Genomic DNA, 15,513 nt, shown 5'->3' with positions numbered 1-15,513 from the left:
CACAGCTGGCAAGTGCCTGAGGCTGATTTCAGCCCAGGCGTCTGGGCTCCAAAGTCCTTCTGTTCTCCTTCCACACCGCCTGCACAGGCAGGTCACGAGAACGTCCTAGGATGACCTCAAAGCCAGGCTGTGTGCACATAGAGCTTTGTTCTTTCATGGTTGCTGGGCCCTGTGCAGGCACTGCGGGGAGATAGAACAGTGCGGCTCCCCGGCCCCACCCTGCAGAGCTCACAGCCCATTAGGCAGGGTGCACCACAGCGGGAGGGGGCGGTGAAGGGCTCAGCCCTCACAGGGGATGCAGGTGGGGGGTGTTGTGGGCCCCCACAGCGCCACAGCTCAGGATACAATTGGATGGAGCAGCAAGGTTGGGGCTGCCTGTTCCCTGTGTTGGGTGGATCTCAGATAACCGGCAGCCTTTGTGTTTCAGTGTTCTCTCTGCCTGCAGCACCGGAGAGGGTGGGGGTAGTTCAGTGGCCACTGGCTTTACTGAGGCCTGCCCTGGCACCGAGGGCGGGGGGAAGCTCTGCGCACGCAGGCAGAGGGCCCTCCGCTTGCCAGCTGAGGGAAACCCGAGACACGCCAACTTGTTTAATCTAGAAAGGCTAGAGCAGACAGGCCGTGTCTGCCCTCATTTTCCAGAAAACTCCTGGACAGATCACACGGCGGGTGAGAGGCAAGGGCAGGACTGGATTCTCCGGGCTGGAGTTGCATTTCCCAACCCTGCCGCGTCCTGGTGGTGTACGCATGTTGTGGTGTAAGCGTGGGCAAATCCCTTAACCTCTCTGAGCAGCAGCTTTCTCTTCTATATGTCCAACCAGTTGCTGTGGAGTCTACTCAGACTCGCGGTGATCCCATGTGTATCAGAGTAGACCTGTGCTCCATAAAGTTTTCAGGGAGTTTTTGAAAGTAGATCACCAGGCCTTTCTTCCAAGTTGCCTCTGGGTAGACTCAAACTTCTAACATTTCAGTTAGCAAATGAGCATGTTAACCATTTTCACCACCCAGGGACTCCACATCTGTAGAGCAGGGGTAATGCTCATCTCAAAGGTGACTGTGAGCAGCTGTTCTGCCCCTGCAGGTAGGGTGCCTGTCGTTGTTGTGTGCCATCAAGTCGATTCTGACTCATAGCAACTCTATAGGACAGAGTAGAACTGCCCTATGGGGTTTCCTAGGCTGTAATCTTTTTTTAAAATATACATATAGTTTTATTTATTTTGTTCTTGTTGAGAATATACATAGCAAAACATATACCAATACAACAGTTTCTACATGTACCTTTAGTGACACTGTTGCATGCTTAGAGTTGTGCAGCCATTCTCACCCTTCTTTTCTGAGTTTTCCTCCCCCATTCACGTAAACTCACTGCCCCCTAAGGTTCCTATCTAATTTTTTGAGTCGCTGTTGTCTATTTGATCCCATATGGATAGTTCTTAAAAGAGTATAATGCTCATGGCAGACATTCTTTACTAGTTAAGCTAAACTATTATTTGGTTTTAAGAAGCTTCGGACGATATTTTTGGTTTAAGATCTAAAGATTATCTTAGGGCAGTGGTTTCAGAGGTTCATCCAGCCTCCATGGCTTCAGAAAATCTGGATTCCATGAGAATTTGAAATTCTGTTCCGTATTTTATTCCTTTTGATCAGGATTCTTCTATAGAATCTGTTATCAAAATGTTCAGTAATGGTAGCTGGGCACCATCCAGTTCTGGTCTCATGGCAAGTTGCTGTTGTCCATTTGATCCCATGTTGATAGTTCTAAAAAAAAAGTGTAATGCTCCAGGCAAACATTTTTTTACTAGTTAAGCTAAACTATAATTTGGTTTTTAGAAGACTTCAGAGGATATTTTTGGTTTAAAGGTTAAAAATTATCTCGGCAATAGTTTTAGGGGTTCATCCAACCTTCATGGCTCCAGGGAGTCTGGAGTCTGCGAGAACTTGAAATTCTGTTCTGCAGTTTCCGCCTTTCAGCCTGTAATCTTTACAGAAGCAGATCACTAGGTATTTCTCTTGTGGAGCCACCGATGGGTTTGAACCGCCCACCTTCTGGTTAGCAGCCGCCAAGTGCTTGACCATTGCACCACCAGGGCTCCTTGTAGCATGCCTTAAAAAACAAACAAACAAACCCATGTCATCGAGTCGATACCAACTCATAGTGACCCTATCGGACAGAGTGGAACTGCCCCATTGGTTTCTAAGGAGCACCTGGTGGACCCGAACTGCCGACCTTTGGGTTAGCAACCATAGCTCTTAACCGCTATGCTACCAGGATTTCCATAGCGTGCCTAGGAGGTCATAAACCCTGAGCGTGAGCCTTTGTAGCAACTGGTGAAGCTTCAGTAGCATCTTGAGAGCTGGGCTCTGACGGGTAGTGGGAGCTGTTCTTTCCATCTGGAGGTGCCGACTGCTGAGGACCGTGGGCCGATGGCTGTGGCTACCATAGGGAGTAAGAGGAATGAGAACCTAAAATGGGGGAGTTTCTCCATCTGCCCTGCCTTTTTGAGGTTCTTTGGGGAACTGTGAGGGAGGAGCATGTTTCTGGAAGTCAGGACGTGCCCAGGGGATGGAGGAGGTGAGGGGGTTGAGACTGTCCCACAGACCCCCTGGCTTGGCAATTCCTGCGCCGTCTGTGGTCCTGGCAGCACTCACTCGCCCTCCATATGGCAGTCGCTGAAGGTTGGCGGCTGTGCCTGGGAGACCTGAGATCGCTTCCTCTGCCTGGGAGGAGGAGGCAGAGCAGAGCTGGTAATTATAGACAGCCCTGCACAGGCCGGCCCAAACCAGTTCTCTCTATTCCCGGCTCCATCCAGCTCAGAGCCGTGGGATGGAAGAGTGAAGCCAAGGCAGCTTGGGGGGAGTCAGTGGGGGAGGGACCTTCAGCTGTTGCTGCCACCGGAGCCCTTCAGAAGAGGCAGGCCCTGCTAGCTTTCCTGGATCGAGGGCAGGGGGCAGAGGGGGAAGGCCTCTTCCCCTTGCAGAAGGTTTCTTCCCCTTGGAGTTAGCTGTTTTCACCTGGGAGAGTGCCCTTCCTGAGTAAGGTCTCACTTGGCCTGGAAACCCAGGGGTGACATGTCCACCTACCATGTGGCGCAGCCTGGTAGAGCAGAGAGCTGGGACTGTCTCGTGCTGGTCACTCCCCTGTTCGGAACCCTCCTGTTATGGTAGAATAGAGCCCAAACCCTTATCCTGGCCTCCAGCATGGGGCATCCCTGCCTCCTCTACAGCCTCATTTCCTGCGCTGAAGCCATACTGGAGCCTGTTTCTGCCGCAGGGCCTTTGCACCCACTGTGCCCTCTGTCTGGAATGCCCTTTCCTCTTTTCATGGTTGGCTTCCTCATCATCATTGAGTACTAAGCACAGCCTCACATCCTGGAGAGCAGTGGTCCCTGCTGGTCCTGTGCATTCAGAGCAAGACTCCCCCCACCCCCAAGTCCCTCTAGCACTTCATCACTCTGAAATTGTCTTGCTAATTTCCTGTTTGTTGCCAGCACCCTCCACCTTTGAGGGCCAGGGCCTTCTCCTTTGTTTGCTGCTGTTTATCCCCACTGCCAGCACAAGATAGCTGTTTAGGTATTTGTTCTGCAGATCAGTGGCTCTCCTCTGGGATCTGCCCCAGACCCTGGGGAGGTCACTCCGCCCACCCCCCCGGACCTCATTCTCTTTTCCAAAAGAAGAGGGGGGTACTCTTTCTTGGGCATGCCCTCTCCCTGTCGAGTTCCACCTGCCATCCCCTGGCCTTGGAAGTGACTGGACCGGGAAGGAGGCCTGCCTGGAGGTCCGAGCAGGCGCTAATCCCTCGGACTTCCCACCCTACAGTGAGACTGTTTACTGCCACAGAGCTGGCTCAGCTTAGGCTGGGATCATAGAATTTCAGCCTGGGCAGCTGACCTGCTTCGTGTCCTGTGTCCACGTCATCCACTGAGCCAAAACAAGCCTCGACTGGGGCTGACTCTTAATGGCTGATTGCCCAGCTTTGGGCCTCTCAGTGGGATGTGCCATTTCTGCTCCTCCAGGAGATTGAGCTTTGCCAGAGCGCCTGACGGTGGACAGGACCTCATTGTACCCACAAGGAGAGGAAGGATGAGCCAGTGGGGGAATCTGTGGGGCCGGCAGATCTGTGACTGAGGTCTGTGATTGCACCTCTTTCAGAGAGTGTCACAGTGAGGATCCTCTGGAGGCTTTTTGCAGCCAGGCCCAAGCAAGAGGCATCCTTCCGAATTCTCTTCTGCTGGGAGGGTGTGAAGGGTCCTTACCTCTCCAAGGCGAGGAGTGTGTTGTAAAGAAGTCACTCCATACAAGGGTCCCAGGTCCCTGGTGTGTGTGGTATGTCATGTGGGTGAGGTTGGAGGGCAACACAATGGGGCAGGGTGAATGTGCAGAGTCAGACCAGCTGAGTCAGTGTGAGTGTGGGAGGAATGAATTACTCAGGGCCACTTGCTGGGTCAGCGTGAGGGACAGGGAGACAGCGTCAACAGAGCCCCAGAAGGCAGAGGGGGCAGGCTTTTCATCTAAATAAGAACCTTCTTCTTGTTATTAGCTGCCATCCAGTTGACCCCCAACTCATGGCAACCCCATACACAACAGATGAGACCATTGTGATCCATAGGGTTTTCATTGGCTGATTTTCAGAAGTAGGTCATCAGGCTTTTCTTCCTAGTCTGTCTTAGTCTGGAAGTGCCGCTGAAACCTTTTCAGCATCGTAGCAACGTGCAGGCCTCCACTGACAGGTGGTGGCTGTGCTTGAGGTGCATTGGCTGGGAATCGAATCCAGGTCTCCTGGGTGGAAGGCGAGAATTCTGCTACTGAACCTCCACTTTAGATTCAGGAGGCCTGATTCATTCCCCAGTCAGCCAGCCCACCTCTCTGCAGAGTATTTGCCGACAGCTGACACAGCCTGACCAGGGCAAACTCTTCCTTGCCAGGGGATTGGTTAGGTCAGTTTTTCCCTCCAGTTTGCTCAGTCGTCGGAATCACCCGGGACCATTGTTAAAAATCAGACTCCTGGGTCCCACTCATACCCACCGTGCAGGATCTCCAGGGAGTGTGGCCGTGGGACTCTGGTTTGACTATTGTAACACGCACTCGTGTGACTCAGAAGACCAGTAGGTTGGCCACACTGCACCAGTCGTCCTGCATAAAGGAGTATTCTGGGCACAGCTCTGAAAATAAACTTAGTGGCCACCACCAGCCCTGGTTCATGCTGACAGCTTTCCAGGAGTGCTACTGGGGCAGTTAACACAGGGGCAGGGGTGGGATGTTGAAGATTTATGTGTTATTTAATTGGTAGAATACTCCTTTTCTCTTTATAAATAACATCAATACCAGGTGATGTCATTGAAGTTGTTGTTGGGTGCCATCAGGTCAATTCCAACTCATAGCAACCCCGTATGACAGTGTGGAACTGTTCCATAAGGTTTTCTTGGCTGTAATCTTTACGGGAGCATATCACCGGGTCTTTCTCTTAGGGCACCAGTGGGTGCGTTTGAACCGCCGACCTTTCGTTAGCAGCCAATTGTTTACCCGTTGTGCCACCAGGGCTCCTTCGTCGGTGAAGAGAGACCCTGAAACCCATTTGATGGGACTCTGGATGTGTGGATTTTATTCTCCTGGTTATGTGGGCAATGAGAATGTCAGCAATTATGGAGACCACAGACCTCATGGACCACGCCTGATAGTATTATTGGTGGTGGAAGGACAGCAGGATATAGCCAGGACTTAGGAGTGATATACTAATGAAGGGTCCCCCAAGTCAGGTGCTGTCTTGGAGGTCACAAAACCCATGGCCACGTGGGAAGGCAGATAACAGCCCTGAGCTCTAAGGCTCAGAAGAGCTTCCTGGTTGATGTCAATGCGTAGGAGAGGGTAGTGAATCCATCCTTGGGACATGAAGCTCTGTGCTGTAACCTCTCCCAGACCTCACCCTGTGCATCTCTTCATTTGTGTCCTTTTTGATTGTAATAAAGCTTTAGCTATAAAGATGGTGTACCCCCCGTGAATTATGTGAGTCACTCCAGCAAATTAACAAACCCACAGGGGCAGTGAGAGCTGGCATGGGCTAGTGTCTGCCTATTTGGCAGTCTGAAGAAGGTGTCCTTCTAACGTGTGAGCTCTGAGCCAGCTCTGGGTGGCTAAGATCAGAGAGAGAGTGTCGTGTGAGCAGCTGGCGATGCGAATGGAGAAGTGGGAAGGTGAGGACTGGCTCCATTTCCACATTTTGGGGGTTGGATTCACACTGATCCTTACCACGCAGTTATCAACCAAGGTGGAATTTACCCACTGTGCCCCTTGTGTAGTGCAGTAGTGATGAACAGTCTCATAACTTCCCTGATTAGTTTCTTAAGATAAATTGCTAGAATGTAATTCATCTCTGGACCATAGGGCCAAATATAAGGAGCCCCAGTGGCACAACAGATAAACGCTTGGCTACTAACCAAAAGGCTGGTGATTTGAACCCACCCAGTGGCTTCTCGGGAGAATGACCTGATGATCTCCTCCTGTAAAGATTACAGCTGAGAAAACCCTGTGGGGCAGCTCTACTCTGTCTTACAGGGTCACTATGAGTCGGTGTCAGCTCGACGGCAACAGGTTTTTTCAGGGGGCAAGGGGTGCACAGACTTGTTTTCATCTGAGCCAGAGCAGAGGCCAGGCCACAACTGGATTCTGGAGGGAAGTTGTGGGTGTTGGGGTAGGGGCACCTCTCTGCCATCCATGGAGTAGGATGCTTGCTTTCTCTTTCTCTTTGATACCAGACTAGATGGTCTCCTTATCTTTTTTTTTTCTTTCTTTTCTTCCCCCAGAGGCTCATCCAAAATAGAGGAAGCATGCGAAATCTACGCCAGAGCGGCAAACATGTTCAAAATGGCCAAAAACTGGAGTGGTATGTGATGGGCCACTTGCTTCTCAGCTAGAGCACCTCCTCGTTCCTTCTCCTCTTTGCCCTCAGCTCCCAGTCCCAAAGGCCTGACCTGGAGGTCAGCCTGGCCATCCCCTCTCCCTTCATACTGTCTCCAGCCTCATTAGTCGGCTGCCTGGCAGTCATTTGGTGTCCATTGGGTGGTTTTACAACTTGGGTCATGGGGGCTTGGAGACAGGGCATAAAGGATGGTGGTAAATGGATTATTGACCCCAGACAGACCCTAATGGATTGATGTGCTAGTTGGAGCTCTTTGATGGCTCTGTCCCTACATGCAGAATTTAAGGTGTCCCTGAAACTGTCACCTGGCACTTCTTTCAGAGTCTGAATTCTGGACTGGGAAGGGGGTGGCATGGAGTGGTTTCAATTAGAGGAAGCCCAGCTAAGAAATGCTTGGAGGGTTATTGTTGTTAGGTGCTATCAAGTCGATTCTGACTCAGTAGTGACCCCATGTGACAGTAGAACTGCCCAGTAGGGTTTTTCAGGCTGTAATCTTTATGGGAGCAGATTACCAGGTCTCTCTCCCGCAGAGCAGCTGGGTGGGTTCAAACTGCCAACCTTTCGGTTAGCAGCTGAGCGCTTAACCGTTGCATCACCAGGGCTCCTTGGGGTTGCTGAGAATCACAATCGACTCAGTGGCACACAACAAGCTTGGAGGGAGGGGTAGGTAAAAGGAAGTGTTGTGGAGGAGAAGTTAAGATGATGATGGTAACAATCACAGCTACCATTTATTGAGCAATCTGCCAAATTCCAAGCCTTTGTTGATTAATTGAATCACGACAACAACACTATGAGGGGAGGTGCCATTACTACCCCCCTTTTACAGATTTGGAAACTGAGGCTCGGCTGAGCCCCTCACCTAGGGTGTCACGCCTAGTGAGTGACAGAACCAGGATTTAGAAGCCAGGGCTCTAACACAGTGCCAAACACTGAACTTGCCCGTGTGTTGCTTCATGTGCTGTGGAGCCTGAGCAGCTCGGCTTTGTGTCACGGCTCAGACTGGCTTTGTGACCCTGGGGAAGCCACTTGCCCTCTCCTAATCTGCTTCCTCTTCAAAACAATGGGGAAAATAAGAGTCCAGCACCATAGGCCATGATGTGGATTCCTGGCAGTAGGCGCCCAGGGAGTGGTAGTCGCTTTGAGCCTCCATTACGCCTGTTAGCGGTTGTTGTTGTTACCGGTTGTCGTCGAGTCCATTCGGACTGACGGCGCCCCATGCGTGCAGAGTAGAACTGTTCCATAGAGTTTTCAAGGCTGTGACTTTTCGGAACAGATTGCCAGGCCTGTCTTTCGAGGTGCCTCTGAGTGGGTTCAAACCACCAGTCTTCTGGCTAGTAGTTGAGTGCTGAACCATTTACACAACGTAGGGACTTCCCTGTCAGCGGTACTGGGCAGAAGAGCTCCCAGAGGACTCTGGTGAGCAGATTCATAAACATGAGGGACACCTACTGCGAGGTGCCCAGGCCCTGCCTCCTGTGGGCTCTCACTCCGGCGGGGACAGACACACAGTGACAGTGTCAGTGCCATGCCCAGCTGAAGGAGAGTGTCCCAGGGAGTGTGGCTGATGGGACACGCCGGGTGTCTGCCTGTGGGTAGAGTGTTGGGCAGAGTCGTGGCTCTTACATGTGGCTTTGAGGTTTGTGGTTAGACTCTGCAAGGCTGGTGCTTGATTGGGATCCACCAAGGAGAGGTGGGTGGAGAGAGGTTGGAAAAACTTGAACGTTAAGCCTGTTTGAAAGAGCCCTGGTGGTGCAGTGGTTACGTGCTTAGCTGCTACCTGAAAGATCGGCGATTCGAACCCAACCAGCTGCTCCATGGGAGAAAGATGTAGCATTCTGCTCCTGTAAAAATTTATGGTCTTGGAAACTCTGTGGGGGCAGTTCTTCTCTGTTGTATAGAGTGTCTGTGAGTCGGAATTGACTCAAAGACAATGTAAGGGTTTGGTTTTTTTTTGAAGCCTGTTTGGGGCTGGCTTCATGATAGGGCTTCAAGTGTAAGGGAGATTTACTCAAGGAAATAAAGCAGGAGACCCTGCTTTGAGACCCAAAGCGGAACTTTCTGATCACGAGGAAGATGGCACATGGGGATAGGGGACCACAAAGGCAGAGGGGAAGGCTCTGGAAAAGCTCGTTATCATCACCATCAACCAGTGTTTTTGGTTTCCTAAAAATTAGAAGAGTTTTTCCTGAACTTTCACAAAATACATTGTGCATGAAGCCAAATGCTGTACGTATTTTTAGGCTCCCAAACTAATAGAGTGTCTTTAGAGAAGGAATAGGAGCCCTGGTGGTGGGGCAGTTAAGTGCTCAACTGCTAACCAGAAGATTGGCAGTTCAAACCCACCCAGCCACTCCACAGGAGAAAGAGCTGGCGATCTGCTGCTGTAAGGATTACAGCCTAGAAAACTCTATTGGGCAGTTCTACTCTGTCACATGACGTCGCTATGAGTCAAAAATTGACCTGATGGCACACAACAACAGGGAAGGAATGCTTATGTTTAATCACAATGATGTTACTTTTCACCTGAAACTTGTGACCTCACCCAACTATTCAAACAGAAGTCCTAGGCCATTTCCCCTCTATGATATCCCCTTTTCTGGAAGTTTGGCACTTTTAAAAACAATAAAGACTTCCCCTGTAGTGAAAACCTGGATGGCGTTGTTGATTCTGCCGCCCAAGCTAGAGGACAAGGGTGGGTCCCCTCAGTCCTCTCCCTGCACAGGGATCCTGTGATTTGAGTTCATCTGGCGGAGAGTGAAGAGAAGTAGCCGCAGAACAGAGCTGGCGTGGCTGTTGGAGCTGAGCATCAGATGCTTCCACGGGAAGTAGGGATGTCCTGTGGTCCCCCTCAAGTCAGTTTAGGAGACGTGTGTACAGAATGGTTGGGACCCGGGGAAGGTGACCGTGTGCAGATGAGGGCAGGACAGATGGCTCGGGGGTGCTCTCCACTACCCTTTGCCCATGGACACTTGTCCCCTGTATTTTTGTTCTTTTTTTTTTAATAATATTTTATTGAGTTTTTCGTGAAAGTTTACACAAGTTAGGTTCCGATTTGACAATTTCCACACAAATTGTTGGCTGACATTAGTTATATTTATCACAAATTGTCAACATTCTCTTTTTTTTTTTTTTGACAATCTCTACATGTACAACTTAGTAACATTGATTACATTCTCCGAGTTGTACATCCGTTCTCACCCTCCTTTTCTGAGTTGTTCCTCCCTAATTAACATAAACTCACTGCTCCCTAAGTTTCCTATCTAATCTTCTGAGTTGCCATTGTCACTTTGATCCCATACAGATAGATCTTAAGAGTATAATGTTGAAGGCATTCTTTACTAGTTAAGCTAAACTATTGTTTGGTTTTAAGAAGACTTTGGGAAATATTTTTGGTTTAAGATTTAAAGATTATCTTAGGGCAATGGTTTCAGGGGTTCATCCACCCTGCATGGCTCCAGAAAGTCTGGAGTCCATGAGAGTATGAAATTCTGTTCTGTATTTTCTCCCTTTTGATCAGGATTCTTCTATGGAATCCTTGATCAAAATGTTCAGTATTGGTAGCCGGGCACCATCCAGTTCTGGTCTCGTGGCAAAGGAGGCAGTTGTTCATGGAGACAATTAGCCACACATTCCATATCCTCCTCCTATCCCTGACTACCCTTCTGCCTCTTGCTCCAGGCAAATAGAGATGAATTATTGTACCTTGATATACTCTTGTTCTTGGTGTCCATGTCCTGTTTCTTCTGTGGACCTGAGGGTGGAGCCTACAGCAACTGAGATGGATGGTTCGGGGCAATTAGACAGGAAGAGCCTCTGGGAGTTGTGGGGGAAAGAAATAGGACTTGGAAAGGTGGGGGACATGGGGGAGAGGGGTTGTATAGTTTAATCTGAATTGCCCCTTTCCTCCTTCACCCCCTCTGCACCCTACCCCAACTGCTCAGCCTACAGTGCCGTCTGGTGGCAGTTCTGAGCTATGGGGTTTGAGGCTCCCCTTGGGAGGACTGCTGCAGTCAGGGAGTAGAGAGGCCTCGTGTACTCTGTGTAGCTCCATCTTTGTCTGCCTTCTCCTTGGAGCTGTGGGGGTGATGGCCTGAGATGTTGGCAGAGGCTGGGGCTGGGGATGCGAGGTCTTAGCCGGGCACACCTAGTGCTCTTCCTGTACACCTGGGGGCTCGGGGCTTCCTCATGAGGCCAGGTCCCTGCCTTGGTCGGAGACTGCCAGGTGTATTCCCCGGAGCCTCAGCCGAGGGGTCTGGAGGACGAGGGCTAGGCCTCGCCCTAGCTAGTCTCTTCCTCTCTCGCCCCACCACGGCCAGGCTCAGCCTTCTCTTCTTTTCCAGCTGCCGGAAACGCTTTCTGCCAGGCGGCCCAGCTGCATCTGCAGCTCCAGAGCAAGCATGATGCTGCCACCTGCTTCGTGGATGCTGGTAACGCCTTCAAGAAGGCTGATCCCCAAGGTGAGGCTCTGGGGCACACGATCGCAGGCTCGATGCTCAGAGCACCAGGGATGGAGAGATGTCCTCGGGTTTCCATGTGGCCCTGTTTTCTAGTGGCTGACATGATAGGCTGGCCGGGAGGCACTCAGGGGGCCAGTCAAGCGCTAGCTTTACACTTGGCTCCCTCCTGCCTGGCATTTGCCCCTGCCTCCTCCGGCGCTGTGTGCAGTTGATGGCTCCCTCCTTGTCGCAGCCCAGGGAGCGTGTGGGAGTGGGAGTTCCATTCCAGCCCCACCGCATGCCAGAGAGAGAGCAGAAATCTGTTCTGCCGTCAGAATTAACACACAGAAGGAGTTGGGGGGATGTCTCAGGCCAGTCAGATAGGAGTTGCTGCCAGAAAAGGAGTGGAAATTCTCCCCACCTGGCATCTCTGCACCCTGGAGAGAAACGTTAGAGGAACAGAGACTCAGCCATAGTTGCCGGAGAACAAGTTACTTGAAACGAGAGCATTGGGGCCAGAAGCCTGGTTTGGGGCTGATGCACAGCGAGAGAGCAGTCTTTGTCCCACTGGGCTCATCCTGAAGCGAAAGCTCAGCCCCGTGGATGGCAGACATTTGGATTGCATGGGGCAGGAGTTTTAATTTACTTATTTTTAATCTCGGTGCCAGACGTAGGTTGCTAACTTTTAATTTTAGGAAGAAAAGACTTTTTTTTAAAAAATGAACATCTTCAGTCACCATAGAGGACAATGGTGGTTCAGTAGTAGAAGTCTCACCTTCTGTGTGGGAGACCCAGGTGCAGTGCCTGGTCAGTGTACCTCATGCGCAGCCACCAACTGTCTGTCAGTGGAGGCTTGCGTGTTGCTGTGATGCTGAATAGGTTTCAGCAGAGCTTCTAGACTAAGACAGACTAGGAAGAAAGGCCTGGTGATCTCCTTCCAAAAATCAGCCAGTGAGAACCCTGTGGATCACAGCAGTCGGATTTGCAAACCCTCTTGGGGATGGCGCCAGTTTGGGTAGCATTTTGTTCTGTTGTACGTGGAGTTGCATCGTGTCGAGGGTGGACTCAACAGCCGCTAACAACTGTCACCATCCTCTTAAAAGAGAAAGGAAGATGTACAAATGTTAAAAAAAAAAAAGAGAGAGAGAGATGCATTATCAGTTGCCACTGAATCGATTCAGACTCATGGCGACCCCATGTGTGCAGAGTGGATCTGCTCCATAGAGTTTTCAGGGCTGTGACCTTTCAGAAGCAGATCACCAGGCCTGTCTTCTGAGTTGCCTCTGGGTGGGTTTGAACTGCCAGTGCTGAACCATTTGCGCCACCCAGGGACTCCAGGAGATGCATGATCTCGGGCTAAAGATCAAGAGACCATTAGCGATGGGAAACCAATAGTCTCTGAGGGACTGAGCGCCGGCCCTCACACCAGTGTGCCAGAGTTCCTGGCGTACCCCATTACCAGGGATGCTTCGTGCCCAGGCAAGAGTTTAGTCTCTGTGTGGATGATGTAGTGTCTCTGTGGTCCTAGACTGACCAGCCACTCTTCTCCCGGGTATCTGACAGATGGTCGCCGGATGGGTCATGGGGTGGGGCTCCCCGAGGGGCCGTGTCGTGACTGTGAGTGGGCCGGCGCTGCTCTGTGTATGTATGAAGCTGAGCATACCTGGCGAGGAGCACCGGGCCACAGCAGGCTGTGTGGGTGACGTGGTGACAACCCAGGGTGCCCCGGGCTTGTTTTCCACTTGAATCACCCAGGGGAGGCTCTGCATCCCCCACAGAGCCCCTCCTTCCCCAGCCTCCCCATCTGGTCCCCGGGGAACTGGTCAACCTGGAGATGCTGCTTCAGCATCTTTGGGGTTCAGCTGCTGCTCCAGAACAACCGGAAGGACTGGTTTCTGGTCTGGTGAGCCAGCAGCGCCTGCCCTGTGATGTGCGTATAGTGCCATTTGCTCTTTAAACAAACCCTACCGCTTCCCTCAGACGGGCCCTAGTCGGCATCCACATCATGATGGTGTAGGGTCCCCTTCCTGGCCATTGATGGGGGCTGTCTGGCTCTACAGGGACCCCTACAGGGATGTGGTCGCTGCTAAAGATACAGCCTTAGGAAGCAGGGATGAGGCTGAGGAGTCCCAGACTGGGGGACAGCACGTGAAGTGACAGTGTGACAAAGCTGCCTCATTGTGAGCACAGATGCAGGCTGGTGTGGCTGCCTTTTCTGAGCGGGGGTGGGGTGCATTTGGCTGGGGTGGGCTTGCAGGCAGCAGGAGGGGCCATCGTGCCCAAGGAGAGCCTAATTTGGGCACAGCTGGCAAGGAGGTGCCTTGGATGGATCCCTGGGTACTCGGTGCTGAGCAGGGAGGGATGTGAGAGCGGTGTGCCAGCCCCAGCCATCTGGGACCGTGGCCAGCCTGGGGGTGCGGGAGAGGGCACATTTGCATCAAGGGGTGACAACTGCTTTGTGTCTCGGATCGGTCAGGCGTCACAAAGAAGTTCCGTGGCAGCTGTGTGCAGGTGCCGCTGGGCCCGGGGCCCCGGCCTCTGATTTGAGAGGAGCTGCCTCCCCTTGACTCCCAGGGCAGGTCCCTGAATCTCTCTGCACTTCCATCTCCTCGCCTGCTGAAGCAGGGAAGGGAAAGCAAGGCCTTGCGCACCTGTGCCCCGTGTGGTTTCTGGGGTGTGATGAATGGTCGAGAGGCAGCCCTGGGCCCCACCAGATTTGGGGAAGGTGTTCTCCCGCCTGGCCTGGGCTCCCACCACCCTGCCCCCTCCGAGTAGAAACAGGGGGCCTGGAGGGCCCATTTGGAACCTGCCTGGTGGCTCCAAGCAGGTGGCTGACTCTCTGGGGCCCGTCCTTATTGCCGGTTGCCTCACCTGTGCGGCTGAAGGCTTCTGTCCTGTGCCTGTACTTCCTGCAGGAGTCTCTCCAGGCCTCTAAAGGCTGCCTGAGGCCTGACACATTGCCCTCCCCGCTGCTGAGTTGGCCTGGACTGTGGCGGAAGTCTGGTGACTGGGGAGGAGGTGGCATCCATAGCTGTCAGTGGGTCGTCAGCTTCCCATCCACTGCCGCCTGCTCTGTGTGGATGCAGCCCAGGAAGGCAGCTGAGATGTGCAGGGACCCATCTGCCTGGGAGCCACAGCCCTGAGCAGGGAGGTGTGTGCCCCACTTGCACCTCCCTTCTGTCCCCCTGCCGCCGTTTCCCAGGTGCTTGCTGGGTGCCAGGTGCTTAGCATACGCTCTTAGTCCATTCAGCTTCCTTGTAAGAGTCTGTACTTTGCCCCCATTTTACAGAGGAGGTAATGGGCTAAGTCCTGGGGATGGCCAGGGAAGGCTCCAGAGGGGCAGGAACCACAGCAGGGTGAGGGCCGGGTGGGCCCTGGATTGCTGCTGCTGACTCCCTGTCTCCTTACCCAGCACCTCAGTTCCCTTATCCGGAAATCAAGAGCTTGGGCTGGATGATTCTGGAAGCCTCTTGTAAACTCCAGTTCCTTGCTGGGTGGTTGGAGGAGGGGTGAGGCTGGCACGTGCCACCTAAGAGGTTGAGCCGGGGGAGCATTCTGCACACCTGAGAGCTGCGCCAGCGGGCCACCCCCTGGATGGTCCTGGGAACCCCAGAGAAGCCGGTTGTAGCCTTTGTGTCAGCAGCATGTCTGGGAGCGTGTCTCTCAGGGGCATCACTGGTGGCCTGCTGCTTCCAGGGTCAGCTGTTCTGGCCAGGGTCCTGGGGCAAGGAGCAAGCATGACGGGGTTTTCACCCTGTGACTCCGTGTTGCTCCCACTCAGAAGGCTGATAGCCCATGGGAGCCAGTACCACCAGGCCCAGGGTGGCCACCGCAGGGAGCTTGTCTTGCAGGGAGACTCTCAGCCTCTCCCAGTCCACCCCAGCTGTTCATCTCACCAGGGAGCTGTGTGTGCCACCTCTGCCTGCCAGGCACTAGGTGGGGCATCAGAGCCTACTGAGCAGGTGAGGGAGCCAGTGAGTGGCACAGGGTGCTGTGTGTGCGCCCTGCCCCGGAGGATGGAGCAGGGGCTGGGAGGCAGGGCAGCCCTGTGCCTTCCTCACCCTCCACACTGCGTCACCATACAGCTGCTCCCTCATCGACTCTTTAGGGATTTGCTCTATTGAAAGGTGTGTGTGTGTGTGTGTGTGTGTGTGTGTGTGTGTGTGT

At 52.7% G+C, this 15,513-nt stretch overlaps 1 protein-coding gene across 2 annotated transcripts in view; it reads left to right on the top strand.

The window, feature by feature from the left end:
- NAPA (NSF attachment protein alpha) overlaps nt 1-15,513 on the top strand; it is a 33,327-nt gene that overhangs the window by 9,008 nt on the left and 8,806 nt on the right. The window contains exons 2-3 of one of the 2 annotated variants that reach the window (XM_004381615.3): nt 6,795-6,874; nt 11,251-11,367. In XM_004381615.3, coding sequence (XP_004381672.1) covers nt 6,795-6,874; nt 11,251-11,367 — 197 coding nt within the window. Of the gene's footprint in view, nt 1-6,794; nt 6,875-11,250; nt 11,368-15,513 lie in introns of those variants that run through there. The other variant, XM_023736260.1, reaches the window with a different exon arrangement.

Source organism: Trichechus manatus, unplaced genomic scaffold (assembly GCF_000243295.1).
Source record: "Trichechus manatus latirostris isolate Lorelei unplaced genomic scaffold, TriManLat1.0 scaffold00087, whole genome shotgun sequence".
In the NCBI taxonomy this organism is placed as follows: domain Eukaryota; kingdom Metazoa; phylum Chordata; class Mammalia; order Sirenia; family Trichechidae; genus Trichechus; species Trichechus manatus.
The sequence above is the reverse complement of the archived record's forward strand: the minus strand, read 5'-3'. Positions and strand labels throughout refer to the sequence as shown.